The sequence below is a fragment of the Helicoverpa zea genome, chromosome 17, assembly GCF_022581195.2.
Source record: "Helicoverpa zea isolate HzStark_Cry1AcR chromosome 17, ilHelZeax1.1, whole genome shotgun sequence".
Taxonomy (NCBI): Eukaryota; Metazoa; Arthropoda; class Insecta; order Lepidoptera; family Noctuidae; genus Helicoverpa; species Helicoverpa zea.
Genome location: NC_061468.1, coordinates 9,160,477 through 9,179,712, shown reverse-complemented (window position 1 = coordinate 9,179,712; position 19,236 = coordinate 9,160,477). Strand labels below are relative to the sequence as shown.

Below are 19,236 nucleotides of genomic sequence, written 5' to 3'. Positions count from 1 at the left end.
GAGCTTTGTGAGGAATTACCTGGATAATTTATCAACAGCGTTCACAGGTAAACAGCTAATAAAATATTGTAAAATGATGTGTAGTGAATTGAAAAAAATGGAGTTTACGTACACGGAGAAGCTAGCAAAACAATTTCGATATTTATCTAAGATGGACGATGATGAAGAATTATTGGAGGAAATGGCAAAGTATAGAAGGGAATACGATGAAAATTTGCCGAAACAGCAGCTGTTCCTGCAAGCAATGAACGAAGTATTCACTTTACAGCATAATTTGCAGTTCGATGATTACATTCATGAAATGCTAGATCTAGCCAATCGCCACATATTGACCATAAAAAAACAAACTAGAAAACTTTTAGATATGATCGTGGACTGTGTGGACAAGTTGGGCGACAGAGATAAAAGGGATCTAGAAAGGAAAATGAGAGCAGCCATTAAAGAATATAAGGAACTTTAGAGAACATTTTGTTTCATTATTTTGTGTCTAAACAAATACATATAAGTAGATATTCACCGGCAGGGGGTTACAAGGTGGTGTCCTTACAATCCTAATGATCAGAAGGTTACAAAAGCGGTGCACGTTTAGGGACTAGAAATCAAAATATACATCGTTTATTCGTTAACAACTTGTTTTTTTTTTTATTGTAACATCCGCTTTCGCTCCCGCTGCCGTTTCCACTTTCCATTCCACTTTTGTTTTTTTTTTTTTTAATTTATTACAAACTAGCTGGTGCCCGCGACTTCGTCTGCGCAGGTTTAGTATTTCGAACAATATGTTTACAAATTGTAGCCTATGTGTTATTCTGATGTATAAGCTATATTATTGTAAAGTTTCATTAAAATCCATTCAGTAGTTTTTGCGTGAAAGAGTAACAAACATCCATACATCCATACATACAAACTTTCGCGTTTATAATATTAGTAGGATAAGTCTAAATTATGGTATTATCTTTTGCAATAATGTTAATAATAATATTACCTAACTATCATGATTACCTACATGAGCTTCAATACCAAAAATAAAACTTAGTGATTGGTGGCAAGAAAAAGTCCCCGACAAAAACTCAAACTTTTTTCTTTGAAATTAGTAAAACACATTAATAGAATTGTTCCTATTCTAAGTTGATATCTTTTTTATAGTAATTATGTTTTTATATTTTTTTGTGTTTTGTATATAGTATTTCGTATTTAGTAAAGTAGTTTAAGTTTGTAAATATAGTGTATATATTCTTATTTAAATAAAATTAATACTTGTTATAAAGCTTAATTAATTATTTTGTGTATTCATTAAGTCATATTCGAATTGTCCTTTCTGTATATTCATAAAGTAACACATACTATTTAAAAACCGTAAATTACCGATGGTAAAAGAAAACACACTACTTTCCCATAAACAAAAATATATCTCTGGCAACACCACGATCATCGACGAACAAATGAAATACGGCAACGTCACGCACGTATTGAAGTGGTAGAGTGATTGTTCATTCGGCGTTCTGAAAAACTAGTAAATTTACAAATTGTAATTTTAATTTTCTACTAAAAATGGCAGATAGTAAAGGGTAAGTGTTCATCAATGCATATTACTAGCAAGCGAACCATTTTTATGTGTTTCACAACTAATCGATGCCCTGCACTAGAAATGAATCTTCAAAAATTGGCTTGTCATCATGTCTGAGTTACAAACCGACTCATAGAAATCGAAATTTGCAAGTTCACTATAGAAAATGTGTTTATTTTCATTATTTTAGCCTAATTAGATTGATATTTTAAATGACGATGACGCCAAAGTAAGTTGTTCTAATTAGAACGGGACGCTTTGGTTATTTTTTGTGGTGATTATTATTTTTTCTTGTTCGGCAGTAATCCTGATGATTTATCGACCGCGATCCTGCGCCGCAAGGACAGGCCCAACCGCCTCATCGTGGAGGAGGCCGTCAGCGATGACAACTCCGTGGTGGCGCTCTCACAGGTCAGCCCTTTGTCTTTGGCCGGCGCCGCTATTACATCGCATATTTTTCCATGGTGACCTTAAATATGCTTTGTCAGCATCATTATACATTGATGTCATGTAAATGTCACCATCCTTACTCTAAAATGCTTTGTTTGCATCCCTGAACATTATCATAAACATGGAGGTATCATAATCATGGAGGTACCTATCACAGCAGTTCAGGTAGCCATTTTTGTCAAGACTGTTTTTTTTTAAATAAATAGGTATCATCATTATTTAAACTTTCAACCATCATAGGAGAAAAAGTTAGCTATTGAAATTACACAAAAAGTTCAATGACCTTGTTTGTCTATTCCACCGGTCATTATAATTTTTGAATAACAATAAGGATATTGATGTTTGCCATGACTACACTCACTAAACATAAAGTGGTATATTGATGAAATACAAGCACATCACTTACAACTCTCAAGCCTCACACAAAAAAAATTAAAAACAAAATGATGAATCACAAACAAAAAAATAAGTTTTAATAATAATCTAAAGAACCATTAATTAGAACAGGTGTAAAATTATCAGGCCATAATATTATGGTTTCACATTAATTAACATAATTACTGATGCATTCTACAGATTATTGTTTGCTTTCACTGCAGATTGCATGTTATTGCACAAGCAACAAGTTCTTCACATACAAAGTCTTAACATTTTTTGGTGTACTCTACATTGATATGATTTTAAACAAAAATATAACTAACACACTAAAGTTTATATACCTACAAGTATATGATTTTAAAAATATTATCTTTAATAAGTTTAAGGACTTTTGGTCACAATGAAGCCTGTCATCTATATTGATATAATAAGAAAATGAGGATTATTTTTTGTTTCTTGGTACCTTAAAGGTTCAGAAATTCCTGAACCAATGAATCTTGTTACTTAAATGTATAAGTAATGCTATTAATGATAGGTGTGTTATTTTACATATTATTTATTTATGTTCTTATGAGTTTCATTTCTGCCAGTAAAACAACTTGTAATAATAAGTTTTCCTTGTGGATAATAATTTAGTATGCAAGGTTCATAGACTAAACAAAGGAGTTGTTTTTTTTGCTTTGTCAGGAGTTCAATCTATAATTTTGTACCAGTGTTGCTTATAAACAAAACTTGGTAATTGATGTTCATTCTCAAAAAGGGATTTTCTCAAAGATTTATTTTTTATAATAAAATGATGTAGGTATTTGACTTAAACTTTGGTTTAGAAGCTAAAAATAAAGTTATAATGGTCTTAATTTTATTCCACTTCATATTGTTTCATCAATGTCCAGAGTAAACTACTTAAAGTAGACAACATCGATGTCCAAAAATGCATTGGTGCCTAAATGCTACAAACTTAAGTTGTTCATAAATAGGATGAGTTGCAGCAATTGATTATAACATTAATTGGCTGTGAAATAGCCACCCATACGTTCAAATCTGCAATTTGATAACTGAAAATGGTTTGGCTATCGTTAAAGTTAAATTAAATGGTGCAACTCACTGTTAAACAACAATTTTAACTGCTTTAAAGAAAGTCACTCATATTCATACTATACTTAATTCACACTTACACACACAAAACTCACAAATTACAAACAAATATGTAACTTGTCATTAAACAATGCAAAAAAGCTCTCTCATATCACTCATAGTTTTCACATCTTAATTCACACTTAAAATATAACAATAAAATTTCATCAGGCAAAAATGGAGCAGCTACAACTGTTCCGTGGAGACACCGTGCTCCTGAAGGGTAAACGCCGCAAGGAAACCGTCTGCATCGTGCTGTCGGACGACAACTGCCCCGACGAGAAGATCCGCATGAACCGCGTGGTGCGCAACAATCTGCGCGTGCGACTGTCGGACGTCGTGTCCATCGCGCCCTGCCCGTCCGTTAAGTACGGGAAGCGAGTGCATATACTGCCCATTGATGACTCCGTTGAAGGGTTGACTGGGTGAGATATAATAATTATGTTTCTGGGATGTCGTTCTTTAGGTGACAGGATTGACAAAGACTTAATTCGTCAAAGATGATTGCTAGAAGCTGACATAGTATAAATGTATCAGTCCTCCGTAAAAGGTTCCTTATGTATGAGCACTGGCACTTATGACTATGTGTTTCCATAGTTTAAGCAAACTTGCACTACTATTCATTTTTATTTGTAAATGACTTTAGAGCCAAAGTCGTTAAGGTACTCTGAAGGAATGACCCAAATGGATTTAAGAATTTCAAGTGTTGCTAAGTTCAAACAGACACAGTAAGAAGTAGGCTGTATCCTAATTTCCATGAATCAAATTTTGTCCGCCTTTGTCCCCAGTAACCTGTTCGAGGTGTACCTGAAGCCGTACTTCATGGAGGCTTACAGGCCCATCCATCGCGATGACACGTTCATGGTGCGCGGTGGCATGCGAGCTGTGGAGTTCAAGGTCGTGGAGACTGATCCGTCTCCATACTGCATCGTGGCTCCTGACACTGTCATACATTGCGAGGGAGACCCCATTAAACGTGAGGTAAGTTTGTTTAGAGATGTTTGCAGGTGACCATGTAGTGGATAAAATTTTCTCATGCCAGTATAAATATGTACACTACCTAAATGCGCGTACATGGTGACACTCACACATAATATTATTTGATTTATAACATGTTTGGACTTTAAAAGAGACTATGACCCTTGAGTTTGTTTCGGCGTTTCTTCTCAGGGATCAGTCAGTTAGGAAATGCTGACCTCAGCGTTCTTAAAATGACGTGTAAAAGTGATGTAATGTCCAACTTGCAAAATAAACGATTTCATTTCATAAATATTGTTATATGTAAAGACTGCTTGTATGTAATTGTTGTTGTAGTGAAGGTTTTCTTGATTATTTTGACTATTAATTTTATTAAAACAACAGTGAATAGGATACTATTGCAAACGTTTTTTTTTTGCTAAAAAAATTACTCATGTCAGTTTCGAACACATTGTGTAGGCAATAAATTAAAAACAAAACAAAAATACCAGGGACAACTAGAGGACACAATGAATTAATTCTCGTTTTAGAAACAGCACAGTAACTTAATAGTACCTATACTTGCATCATTGTAGTTAGTTTGTTCTGGAAATCATTGGAACTGTTTTTTCTATGACATTCTATGCCACATTTAAAAGTTGGATTAACAATGACTCCCAAAACCTTATGAAACAATTATAAGTCTACCAATTCATTCATTATCATAAGGTCAGATAGAGCCTAGCTAGAACAATAGTGAACTACAATATTGGCAGTATTCATTGAGTGAGTAAAGTTATAACAAAAGCGGTTCCCACAAACGCAACATATTTCTCCTTATCAGTAAAAACACGGTTTTATAATCTCAGAGTTGTTTGATACCACGAGTGTGTTCCACGGTTTATATCTTAGTTATTGCGACGGCCACTGACTTATAACTTTATAAATTCTTTGTTTTAAAAATAACTAAATAAGTACATATTGCCATTTTGAAGTTGCTGCATTAGTTAACTTAACAAAAAATAATAATACATAGTCATTGTTTGCGTAGATAAATATTTCGAACTTCGTCATTATGCTGTATCAATTATTTGCTATAATATTTTAACTGTCCAAATTATAAAAACTATTTTGGGTCACTATGAACAACATTGTACGTAATAGAGCCAGTCCGGAGCTTATTCCAATGAGTAAGTAACAAAAAATACCCTTCATTCAATGTAAAGTGCAAAACTGGTGTTCTATAATATAGCTTACGATAACTTATGTCTACTATGGAGGTTATAGGCACAAATTCATATTACTTCCATATTTTATACACCAAACCTCTCTTATATTAATTACACCATTTCTTCCAAAACTGCTTCTAAACACCTAATTTCCCCTGACCAGGAGGAAGAAGAAGCTCTGAACGCTGTTGGGTACGACGACATCGGCGGCTGCCGCAAGCAGCTGGCTCAGATCAAGGAGATGGTGGAGCTGCCTCTGCGCCACCCCTCGCTGTTCAAGGCGATCGGTGTGAAGCCGCCCCGCGGTATACTCATGTACGGGCCCCCTGGTACCGGCAAGACGCTCATCGCTCGCGCTGTGGCTAATGAGACCGGTGAGTTTTGCGACTAGGACTATTTGATTTAAAAGTCGAAAGGACTATTTGATATAATTTGATCTTCTGTTCGTGTTTTTTGTAAAAATTCAGTTATACTTTTTCATATTTAATTAGAACAGGATATATGTATTTCAAAGTACAGAGTTTAACTCAAGCATGTTCGCGATCATGTAAATAGTGCAAGTCTGAATAAAATAGCCACATCTGAGTGAAGAACCAAATTTTTTTTAAGTAATTAAAATGAAATGATTATTTACACAAACGTGAAGTTACTATGCACAAGTAAAACAGCATCCATACATATTTATTCAGCAAAATGATCTCTACAGTGTCATAACAATATTATTGTTCTCCAACAGGTGCATTCTTCTTCCTGATCAACGGTCCTGAGATCATGTCGAAGTTGGCCGGTGAATCCGAGTCTAACTTGCGCAAGGCGTTCGAGGAGGCCGACAAGAACTCGCCAGCCATCATCTTCATTGATGAACTAGATGCCATCGCGCCCAAGAGAGAGAAGACTCACGGAGAGGTTGAACGTAGGATCGTGTCGCAGCTGTTGACTCTTATGGACGGTAAGTTCCTGTTTTAAGGACTGTTTTTAGGTGGAGTTTGTAACATTTGGTAATCAGCTGCATCTGGTTAGACTTGAAGCTAACCCCGAGTTTGGGACAAGGCTGTTCAGATGATTAAGTGGATTTTGTAGGCATGCTTGACTTGTGTAATATTCCTCTAAAGATACAGCGATGAATGTGTAACTTTTCTATTCTAGAATAATCTGTGTTAATTGTATTGTATATATTGACTGTAAGGTTGACACAAATGCATTGTCCTATATTAAAAATTCAAAGATTTAGATCCAATGAATTTTGAAGGTGAACCAAGCCTTTGTATACTGATGAGTATGTAAATTTTATGTTTGTGTAGGCGTATGTTTATAACGCGCGACATACCCTTATTTGTATAGGTAACAAGTTAGATTTAATTTTGTAAAAGATTCTTATGAGCTTCGATTTCCTTGATTTGTCTTCACTTCGAGATTAGCTGAAAAACTAACTTAGAAATGGTACAGGTGAACATACACACATCCAATTACGTGAAACATTTCGACTCAAATAACTTTAGTATTAAGTTGGCCCACGGCAGCTTCGGCCTCATTAAACGCTGACCGTGAGCCCATTAGCCTGACATATCGATCGTTAGTGCTCAGTCGTTATCAATCACATTTACGATGTACGGCTACGAAATAAATGTAACTTAGTAAATATCAAAGTGACAAATAGGTATGCTTGATTTGTTACAATCCTGGAATTATGATTAAACAGCAGTTGACGCAATCCAATCCAATCCAATAGGGACTACTCGCACCCGCATAAAAAATTGCATAATTGTACAAGTCCCATCAAAATCAGTCTGTTCATTTTAGAGATTAGCTGGAACAATAAATAGACAGAGTTTTGGTATGTGTGGGTACCGCTTTTTCATTTTCATATTACGATCAGATGCTCTAATGTTTCTTACTTCTATAGATTTGGTAATATAAAATCTTTCTATTTCTTTTTATTACTTAAAACTTCCGGTTAGTAGTGTTCTAAGAGCAAGTAGCAGTAAAAATTGAACTGCAAAACATTTTTTTACAATATTTTTCTCCTACACACAACATCTCAATAGATAATTAACAATCCTCATATATTCGCCCTCAGGTATGAAGAAATCATCGCACGTGATCGTAATGGCGGCCACGAACCGCCCCAACTCCATCGACCCGGCCCTGCGTCGGTTCGGTCGCTTCGACCGGGAGATTGACATCGGTATCCCGGACGCGACTGGACGTCTCGAGATCCTCCGCATCCACACCAAGAACATGAAGTTGGGAGATGATGTTGATCTCGAACAGGTGACTATTCATTCAGGAGAAGGTTTTAGTGCTTCAACTGATTGAAAAAAAGGTTTCACATAGTAGTAGTACTTCTTATACATCAGGAATCACAGATGAAATGGATGGATGGGATGGATATTTCCTTTATTTTAATTAAAGATTTATTTCGAACTCATGATTACTTTACCCATCTTTCATTGATTTAGAAGATTCGATCACCATTAGTATACGTTCATAAATTCAATATTAATATTACCCTTTTTATTGAAATATTGATAAAAACACTAACTTTACATCACAGTTGTCAGTAAATCGAATCCTAAACTAACACCTTCATTTTGTTATAGATCGCGGCAGAATCTCACGGTCATGTGGGCGCCGACTTGGCGTCACTCTGCTCCGAGGCAGCTCTGCAACAGATCCGTGAGAAGATGGATCTCATTGATCTCGAAGACGACCAGATTGATGCCGAAGTCCTCAACTCGCTCGCCGTCTCTATGGACAACTTCCGGGTAAGTGGAGTTTACGTGTGCTTTGTGCTAAAGGGAAAATATGACGGTGATTGGTTAGGTGGTAACAAGATGAAAAATGTGCTGAAAATTTTTATCAACAAAAGATAACGTTTACTAAAAATGTGTAATGTAAGTTATTTGCACATTATTGTGAAATACAAATAAAATGGCCATAGGAGTTCTATTGACTCAAAGATTAAAGATTATATCTTGCAAAGTATGACCTAATTTAGTGTCTTAGCTACAACCTTTTGTATTTTAGCTGCATATCCAATTAAATATTAAATAGAAACATAAAGATGTCATACTATATTGAGACAGGTCCAGTAAGTTACAATATTGTGTTAATTAATGTACCACTTGTAACATGTTTTTACCGTTAGTTTTCTGTTACCTGATTTACAATCTCAAGACACCCCAAATTCACCTAACTTCAACATGTAACCAAATTAAATATTTGTTATATTCCCTAGTACGCTATGACGAAATCATCGCCGTCGGCTCTGCGCGAGACAGTGGTGGAGGTGCCGAACGTGACGTGGGGCGACATCGGAGGCCTGCAGAACGTCAAGCGCGAGCTGCAGGAGCTCGTGCAGTACCCCGTGGAGCACCCCGACAAGTTCCTCAAGTTCGGCATGCAGCCCTCGCGCGGAGTACTGTTCTATGGACCTCCGGGTTGCGGTGAGTATCTGTACCATGAGACAAATAGGAAGAAAGTTGTGTATGCCTGTTAAATTTTCGGTTAGGTAGTCTTCTGCAAGCCCTATATTATATCCCTGATGAGGGGTAACAGGGTGTCATCATTATCAAGATACCTTCTTTGGGAATCACGGATGATTGAAAGAAGAAAGAAAGAAAGAAAAAATATTCACGCGATTCTTATTTTCATATCGAATATTTCTGATATATGTAGCTGCTGTGCTTGTAGTGACTACATAATGAATGATAGATAAGACCTTGTTACGGTAATTTATATGTAACTGTCAAGTAGTAAGTGTAATTGTAACTACACTTAGTTAAAATTGAAAGTTACAAAAATGTTATGCTATTTTGGGTAGGCACTTAAATATAGGTAAGCAATCGTGATAGGATTAATTATTAATATTGTATCCATTGCACTCTACACACATTTTAAAAAATTGAGTTTTAAATAAAAATAATTATCAAGATTGTTTATCTTCAAGTGCCTACTCAAATGGAGTATAAACACACTTGATTTCAAGTAACCCACTCTTGTTACACAATGGTTGATTCTCATCTCCATATTCCATTGACCTGTTCAGGTAAGACTCTGTTGGCGAAGGCGATCGCTAACGAGTGCCAGGCTAACTTCATCTCGGTGAAGGGCCCTGAGCTGCTCACCATGTGGTTCGGAGAGTCCGAAGCTAACGTCAGAGATATCTTCGATAAGGTATGTAACTCACACAGACACAGAAAGTAAAACAATACTAAATAAAACTTTTTATTTTTATTTAGTATTGAAAAAAAAAAAACGAGTTCAATAATATGCCTTCTTCTGAGTCTGACAAATACTATGCTGAAAACTGCATCTAAATCGATTCAAAGAAACGCGAGATAATCGCGCACAAACATGTATATACATACTAATCAAACTGAAAATCTCCTTTTTTTGGTAGTCTGTTTAAGAAGTAAAAAAAAGTATTGCTATTTCAGTAGTTTTATAGAAAGTGGTAAACTCTTGATAGTCAAATTGAATGCTAGTCAATTTAATCACTATAACTTTTTATAAGCAAAGGTATACATATAATTAGTTAGTCCCAAAAGATAGTTGTTTACATGCTTAGTTACATGGTTTAAGAAGATTCACAATCACATCTTATTCATATAAATAACGTGTGACTCTTTAGCATAAATGTTTCTTAATCCACTTTTATTGTATTGGATTGTATTTGTGAAACTACAAAGTCTATAAAGCTTGAACTTATTTCTTCGTGACCAGGCTCGGTCAGCGTCTCCTTGCGTGCTGTTCTTCGACGAGCTGGACTCGATCGCGAAGTCTCGCGGCGGCTCCGTGTCGGACGCGGGCGGCGCCGCCGACAGAGTCATCAACCAGATCCTCACTGAGATGGACGGCATGGGCGCCAAGAAGAACGTCTTCATTATTGGTGAGAATTACACTTTTTGGTTGGGAAAAGAATCTAGGGAAAAATATCACTACTTGCTTCTTAATTCACTTGTTATTGACAGAATCGTCGACATTGGCATCTACACTGTTTGACATAAAATAGAACTGTGTTTGCTTTCAATGCCTATCTATAATAATAAATAATGGTATCATGTATGCCGTATGACTCTGGAAAACTAGGTTACCTCGCGTACAAAAACTTCTCCAGTCAGTAGTTACAGCTATATACCAGTGTTTCACATACTCAATATGAAATTGTATGTAGGTGCGACAAATCGTCCCGACATCATCGACCCGGCCATCCTGCGGCCCGGGCGCCTGGACCAGCTCATCTACATCCCGCTGCCCGACGAGAAGTCACGCGAGGCCATCCTCCGCGCCAACCTGCGCAAGTCGCCCATCGCCAAGGACGTCGACCTCTCTTACATCGCCAAGGTAATGTGTGATGTTGAAGTTATTACTTTCATAGTAGTGTAACAAAGTACCTATGTACTCTGTATACTCACTGTGAGTAACTTGAAAGATACTAGACTGAATAGATTGCGCACATTGAAGGACATGCGGGTGTCCTTCAATAGATTAAGTGAATTACGAAGGTAAACTCATAATAGGAGTCAAACTTCGGATGCATTTCAAAATTAATTTTATTAATCCTTCGATCTTACTCGACTTCAAGAACAAACATTGACCTATAACGACTATTTTATAAAAAAATTTGACCACAAATCTAAACCATTGGCAGGTGACACAAGGCTTCAGTGGTGCCGACCTGACAGAGATCTGCCAGCGCGCCTGCAAGCTCGCCATCCGCCAGGCCATCGAGGCCGAGATACAGCGCGAGCGGACCCGCCAGCAGCAGCCCGCCGCCGCCGTCATGGACGTAAGTCAGCATTCGCAGAACATAGGGCTTCAGCGCCGACCTGACAAAGATCTGCCAGCTAATACCGTGACAATTCATTTGAAACGAGCCTAAATTCCATGATGTCAAGTCCCAATAAAGCAGTCAATATACTCGCAAAAAAATACTCATATTATTATATTTTAAAACCTTCATTTAATTTGATACATATTATTCTGGTAGATGGATGAAGAGGACCCCGTGCCGGAGATCAGCCGCGCCCACTTCGAGGAGGCGATGAAGTTCGCGCGCCGCTCCGTGTCAGACAACGACATCCGCAAGTACGAGATGTTCGCGCAGACGCTGCAGCAGAGCCGCGGCTTCGGCACCAACTTCAGGTTCCCGGCGAGCGGCGGCGCGGCGGGCGGCACGGGCACGTCGGGCGGCGACCAGCCCACGTTCCAGGAGGAGGGCGGCGACGACGACCTCTACAGCTAGGCGCCTACACTACACATAGAGATCGGTTCACTCGGCGGTCGGCGGGCGGCCTCTCGCCCTCCACAGAATAAATATTATAATATAAAAACGGCGTGCACCTCTTTGCGCGTCGCGGTCGATTCAATTTCAACCAATCTGTGTCTAATAATATGTAAATGTATTTATTTTATAATTGAATCATTCGATAGCATTTGTTTCTGTTCCGATTTGCTTATGTTTAGTTGTAATTGGTAAAATAATGTTTGTGTATGTACCGCTCGCCCCAGCGGGCGAGTATGTAAGATCATATGATATAGAGTAATTGTTAACTTTACTGTATTTGCCAGATCCTGTGCGTAGGCGGTGTTGGTGGGGATGCCTAGGCAACCACGCCGACTTAACACAATATTACAGTGATTTTTTTAATAAAAGATTTTTATAGACTAGACATTGGCTTTTATTTGAATAATCCATTGATATAATCCCAAAAATTCAGTAACCCTGCATAATTTACACGAGAGTCCGTTGAGTTTTAAACTACCCGCATGTGTCTGGAACGTGCACTTATATGCTAGGACTTGGGCACAGATTACTACAGATACTTCACTCAGTAGAAAATTTCCAATACCTATTACGATAATTGCCTACTCCTTCGCGTCAACAACCACTGTATGCTAAAATGCGCCTAAATGCTCAAGCGTACAGCAGTGATTGCTTCGCACCGCGCGATTCCACAGTAATCGCAGGGCTGCCTCTTCCATAACTCTTAACATAACTTTTTATCTATGTTATGTTATGTTTTTAACTGTGTTTCATCGGGGGTAAGAAAAAGAACTCTCGCTACACAGACTTAAAGCGCATTTTGATTCGTTACGAGCGCGTCAAGGACTTGTAGGCATATTTTTTGAAGGTTACGTCCGTGATTTGCAGTGTTTTATGAACATTATTGCAGTTGTTAGTTTAGCAGTTTATTTTCGAATGTTTTCTTTCGAAGAGTGCATCTTCTGTACCTTGTAGGTACTATTAATTATTCTGTGGTATAACGTTTCTATGTAACAAAATTATGTAAATCTGTGTCTGAAAGGCAAGCTAACGCTTAGTATATACCTATTAAACTGTCAAATTCTAAGTGGATACCGGTGTCCGCACACCTACTGTCTTTTAATTAGGTCTCTAATGACGGTATGTGAATGGAAAAAAAAATAAACGACAAAAACTAGTAATAATTTATCACTTACCTTTCTTCGTTGACAGGTAAATGGAAAAATGTTAGGTGTTTATCCCTTTTCTTTTGCTCGATTTACACCCATCTACAGCACACAAGGCACCACACGGCATCGTAATACGCGTACGAACGAACAGCACTATTAGAAGTCGGTTAAAAATTGAAAGGCGTGCGCGCGCTTCGCTTGCGAAAACCGCACTGAATTTGATCCGCCGGCGGACCGAGACCGCTCGGCTGGGCGGTAGGCACTTATAGCGCGCAAGTACATGGAGTGACGGAGGCCTGACTTGGGGAGGAAGCAAAATAGCATTCCTCAACAACTAATTATGTAAATGTTGCGGAACATTAATTTTACAATAATTATAAAATTGTCGCATGAGATTGTGGTTATGTCTGTTACGAACATAATAACATAGAGTTACGTTGTGTACGCACTACGACAAATGGCGCGACAAGCGACAGTGACGCGAAACAAGTGCGGCCACTCCCGCGGCGGAACGATTTGCAGGACACTGCAAAGTTGCAGCGCCACGTAAATTGAATGTTGCGTGTCACATTACGAGACAAAATTTATCTTAGTGTGATCAGAACAGTTGTTTCCAAAGTAATGAGATCAAGCAGTAAGAACTTATACACTATGTGCCAAAATTATTTTGTTTTGTACTCGAGCTAATATAATACAGAAGTTTTTTTTTGCTTGATTGTGGGTTGGGAAAGGACACGCGCTTGACATTTAATTAATTATCTGTAGGTACTTTGTCCAGAAAATGTAGATTTCTGAAACCGAGATTATTATTCACAGTTAATTTAGAAAAAACATGAATATTAAATATGAATTACAAAAGAAAAACGCAACTGTTACAAAATATAGTTTATTTATAAAAATACAACAATAAAATTAGTAATTATAACAATTTCAAAAGCCCTCATTCAATGCACATAGACGTTATAATAGAGAAGTAGGATAGAACCATAAATACCTTTAAAGACCACTAGTAATAAATATATCTATAAATTAAAATAAGCTATGAACAAAAATAATCTAAAGATAAGAAATAAAAATCTTATTTTAATTTCAAGGTTTATCTTTAAGACCTTTCTTAAATATTTCTTCAAGTTCAGGTGAATCTCCTATAAGCGCCCTCAAGGAATTCGCCCTGTCCCTCGCAAACGATGTATCACGTACGGCTGTCAGGCTGGCCGGTGCAGTGCGAGGTACAAGATCAAACTTTTCTGTTGTCTTTGCCAGATGGTATATTATCGATCCTGCAGTAGTCCTATTTTCCATAAGAAGATGCAGCTCAGTTTCAGACAAACAAGTGCAGAAGGTTTCATATTCTACATCGTCACACTGAGTGGCCGTGTCTCTCGTTTTGGATTCTTTAGGTTCTGGTGATGGCACGACAACGGACCCTCTCGCCTCTTGGACCATCCTCCTTAAGGTCGGAAGTGGACATATTTCGTAGTTAGGCAAAAAAGGCGGATTGTAGATCGATTGTCTCATATAAACAGGCAAGTGATCAGTCAAATGCTTTTTAGCTGCTTTGAGACATACGCATTTTCTGGGCTCAATAGACTTCAAGTAACCCTCCCATTTGGATTCTAACTGACTTTCTGGGCCTGGTATGCCTGCTGATATGTGATGTTCAGTCATTTCTTGTTGTATGGGCGCTGCTTTGGGTGATTCGCTTGAGTCAATTGTCGGTTTCGAGGTATCAGTGTCGGTGCAGAAGCAGTGAGGTGTTTTGCAGACGCCACAATGTATAGTCGCTCCTCCTATGTTCGGGAACTCTTGCTCCAATACTCGCACTAAGGAACTTTCTAATTTTAGTTCTTTCAGTTGTTGCGATGATGAGTACCTAATAGGTACATCGTGTTCATAGAGGTGATCATCTCGGAAGTCGTTATCGTCTCCGCGCTCGCCATGTATGTATGATTTAGCTTTGTTACTGAACTGTTGGAAGTTATCACAAGCTGCGTACAAACAACGCTTATTTATTACTATGACTGGCATGACGGATGTGCTAGATGTACAACGCATTGGACAGAGATCTTTGTCAAGGCGAGGACCGTCTGGGTTATAACGTTTATCACAGAAGAGATAAAATGGATGTGGTTCAGGTCTCGGATCTTTGTAAATGTATTCACATTTAAAGATACTTTTGGCGCTCGGATTACTTAAAGCTTTGTCCACCTGCAGCAGCATCAATTTTTCCATGTTAATGAAAAATTCAGCATATTCTGGCAACGAGGTGAGACAGTACGTCACAAAAGTTTGGAACGTTTTCACAATGTGCGAAACTTTCTTCTTCCAAATGATGCTGAACTCTAGCTGTGTCTTTTCTTTCTCCTGGTGACACAAAATATTAAAATCTTTGTAGTCTATTTCATCCTTTAAGGTCTTGGCTTTTTTCTTGTGTTTTTGACGACTATCTTCGATTTCCTCATCACATGTTTCTCGTTCTTTCAAGGCTACATAAACTTGGCAGGCTAGACGTTGGCATTCTAAGTATTGTCTCAATTTTTCAATGGTAACATGTTTCTCTACGGCGGTGTCGTGTATTTTATTTTTCGTTGTAGTGTGATGCCTTGCTAGATTTTCAACAAATTCAGTTCTTGATCTTAACTGGTCTATATTTAGTTTATGTGTGTATGTATCGTATAAACCAGTCGCCTGCTGGTGTAATAATGTTTTGTACTTATTCTGCATTTTTTGAAGAGCTTCATTTTGTATTCTTTTGATTTCACTACATGCTGCTTCAAATAATAAATTTTCTATAATATTAATAGATGATCCGTATAAATACTTAAACTGGTCAAATGTATGTCGTATTAATTCAGTGTTTCTAGCTGCAGCTTCCTTAGAAATGTGCTCACGGTGCTGGCCGCATTCGTTTTCAACTAAAACTTTCCATCTCTCGTCGCTTTCAGCAATCATTTCGCTTCTTTTTGCCAGCATTGACTTCATCTTCCTATCCATCATTTTCACACAAATGGCGTCTATACCAAGATAGTTAAGTTTCGACAGATATTCTTTCTTCAGAGGTTTTAAGACTGTTCTGCCATCTAAAAGGTCTTTTGGGGGGACGTACCAGTCGCCTCCGCCGCCTTTCATGGGAGGTTCGAGGCCGGCTAAGACTTTAAGCTTCGGACTCATGCTCTTGAAGTATACGGCTGCCAGTGGGGCAGACATCTTATTTCTAATGAGGCTTTGAGATGGTACTTGGTTAGTTTCCATGAAGTGCTTCCTTAGGCGATAGTTTTCACTCAGATGTTCGGCACTCATGATAGCAATAAAGTTGCTTTTGTATAAATAATAATATATAAAATTAATATTTTAATCACAAATGTTACAAAAAAAAGAAGTTTCTATAAAATTCTCAGCAACATTAACTTGTCAACATATTTTATAAACTGAACGTCGCTTTCTAGAAAAAGTTGATAAACCATAAATCGGTGAGTTTTGTTTTAACAAGAAAATAGGTTTGCCTACAACTTATTATAGTTATGGTACACAATTATTTTAATGCAACAAGCACAATCGAATCACGAGTCGGTATAATATTGATTTCAGACCCAACGCGTCCCAGGCCAAACCCTTCATGGCGGGGTTCTTAATGTGAAGCGATATTGAAAAAACATTTTATTAGATGTTTACAATAGGTGGCTATCTTGCAATCCTTAAGCTAAGACATGTGCTCCATTCAGGCCGAACGCTATTTCATCGGCTGCATGGGTGCAGTTGCAATTTTAAACGCTATGAGTGAAAGGACAATCAATTTCACTGCGTTTATAGGAACGTGGCCTTCCTGAGCCATTTCAATATAATTGTTTGTATTTTGTCATAGTACTGTATGGCAATTAACCCATCAAAGCATACTGCTAAATAAAATAATAATCTCGCTTAAAATCGTATATTCACCAAAAAGCAGACACCGATGTTTGATTAATTTGATGAGAATTATTTATTTTTACTGAATATTTCTATAAGTTCTGGAGCGTCTTCAATTAATTGCTTTAAAGATCGCGCTCTACCTATAGCGAAGGAACTCGTCTTACTCGTCATGTATGAAGGTGACATTTCATCTAGATTGAAGCGGTCACTGGTCTTCGCATTAGAATCCGAACTATCGTGAGAGAAGCACGTGCACAACGCATCAAATTCTTCATCTGAATACTGAGTAGCCATGTCTCTGGTCTTAAACGACGACACTGAAAGAAGCGATCCCCTTCGTTCCTTAGCTCTAGAATTTTCAACCAACTTCTTTAGAATTGTAGGTGAACATGTTTCATAGTTGGGCAACTCTACAGTTTCATATTTGGACTTATTCCTCATATACGGTGGTAGATGTTCTACCAAGCGCTTCTTACAAGTTTTGACACATATACAAGTTTTGGGTTCCAAGTATTTTACGTAGCTCTGTGTTTTGGGTTCTTTTTCGTTTTCTCGTTTCGTTTTATCGCAGAGTAGAGATTTGTTGTTGCTCGAAGTAGGATGTGAGATGCCGCCCGCCCCTATTGCTGTCTGACTTGTTCTTATTGTTTTTTTGTCATCTTGTAGAGATGCACAGAAACAATAAGGTACACCGCAAGCACTATCGTTTCCTACATCACTATTTGACATCTCTTGTTGCAAAACTTGTAATAAGGAACTTTCTAATTTTATTTCTTTCAACTGCTGCGACAACGTATACTTCACTGGCACAAAATGCTCATAGATAAGGTCATCTTTGATTTCGGGGTCGTAGCCACGGATGTACTGCTTTACCTTGTTTGTAAACTGTTCGAAATTGTCACATGCCGCATACATATACCGTTTGTTAATAATTACAGCTGGCAATAACTGTGCAGAACTAGAGGTACCATTAGGTTTGGGACATAACTCTTGATCCAGTTTAGCTTTGTAGCCGGTGTCACAGAATAAATAGAAAGGCTTTGCTTGAGGTACGGGAGTACGCGCTCGATTTTCTTCAACAGCAATTATACTTTCAGCATTTGGGTTTGCAAGGGCCTCGTCGACTTGTAACAACATTAATTTTTCCATATTAATAAAAAAATCTGCATACTCCGGCAGCATTTTAAGGCAGTATGAAACGTACATCTGGAATTTTTTTACGACATGGGCGACTTTTTTTAGCCATATTGTATTTAACTCTTGTCTTCTCTTATCTTTTTGTATTTCAAGGTTAAGTTCAAAGTTTACGATGTCCTCTGTCAAATGCCTTAGCTTTTTCTCGTGTCTATGTTTCATCTCCTGTAGTTCATAAGCACACTCTTCTCTTTCTTTCAATGCAACATATACTTGACAAGCTAGCTTTTGGCATTCGAGGAATCGTCTTAAACTTTCTACAGCTACTTGTTTATCAAGTTTTAAATCGTGGTACTTTCCAGCTACTTCAGCACGCATTGTTTCCAACCGCTCGATAAACTCAGTTTTCGCATTTTTCTTGTCTTGTATGAGTTTTTCTGTGTAACTATTAGATATCGTAATTGCCTGAGATTTCAGAAGGATTTTATAACGGTTCATCATTTTCATTTCGAGATAATCTTTTAAGTTTTTAATATCTTTTATAAACTCTTCGTGTATTAACTTTTCTAGGTAGTTTAATGACGTTCGATATAAATCCGTAAATTGTTCGAAAGCTAACCTGATATATTCCGTATTGTGTCTAGATTGCATCACAATACTTTCATCATAAAATCTGTGCCTCTTGAGTGCAATTGTATCTCTCCAAACAGCATCAAGTTCGATTATTTTCATTTTTTCCTCCTTGTCCAATACTTTTCGGTGAACAATGAGCGCGTGTCTTCCAAATTGAACAATTGCCTTATGATTTAATTTTGTCAAATATTCATGGTCGAGCGGTTTTAACACTGCTTTGTTTTTGCTGAAGATCGTTTTGGGACACACATACCAATCGCTCCCCCCTCCCGCTAGCGGGGGCTCCAGCCCTGCCAAGACTTTCAGCTTCGGGTCCATAAGCTTGAAAAACACAGCTGCCAACTTAGAAGTCATTTTTCGCTTTATCATGCTTTGTGTTGGTACGTCTTCATTTTCCAAATAGTATCGTCG

The 19,236-nt window shown here is 37.7% G+C and overlaps 2 protein-coding genes across 2 annotated transcripts; one reads left to right on the top strand and one right to left on the bottom strand.

Annotated features, from left to right (window-relative positions):
* The first annotated feature begins 1,412 nt into the window (after positions 1–1,412).
* On the top strand, positions 1,413–12,384 carry LOC124638021 (transitional endoplasmic reticulum ATPase TER94). Its single transcript, XM_047174793.1, has 14 exons — positions 1,413–1,565; positions 1,867–1,975; positions 3,698–3,951; positions 4,315–4,507; positions 5,876–6,086; positions 6,449–6,661; positions 7,790–7,983; positions 8,313–8,477; positions 8,951–9,158; positions 9,761–9,888; positions 10,438–10,603; positions 10,889–11,058; positions 11,366–11,503; positions 11,705–12,384. Exons 1-14 carry the CDS (start codon positions 1,549–1,551, stop codon positions 11,957–11,959), a joined length of 2,421 nt encoding a protein of 806 aa, XP_047030749.1. The 5' UTR covers positions 1,413–1,548; the 3' UTR covers positions 11,960–12,384.
* Positions 12,385–14,023: 1,639 nt separating this feature from the next.
* On the bottom strand, positions 14,024–16,855 carry LOC124638022. The gene has a single exon (XM_047174794.1). It carries the CDS (start codon positions 16,447–16,449, stop codon positions 14,239–14,241), a length of 2,211 nt encoding a protein of 736 aa, XP_047030750.1. The 5' UTR covers positions 16,450–16,855; the 3' UTR covers positions 14,024–14,238.
* Between the last annotated feature and the right edge of the window lie 2,381 nt (positions 16,856–19,236).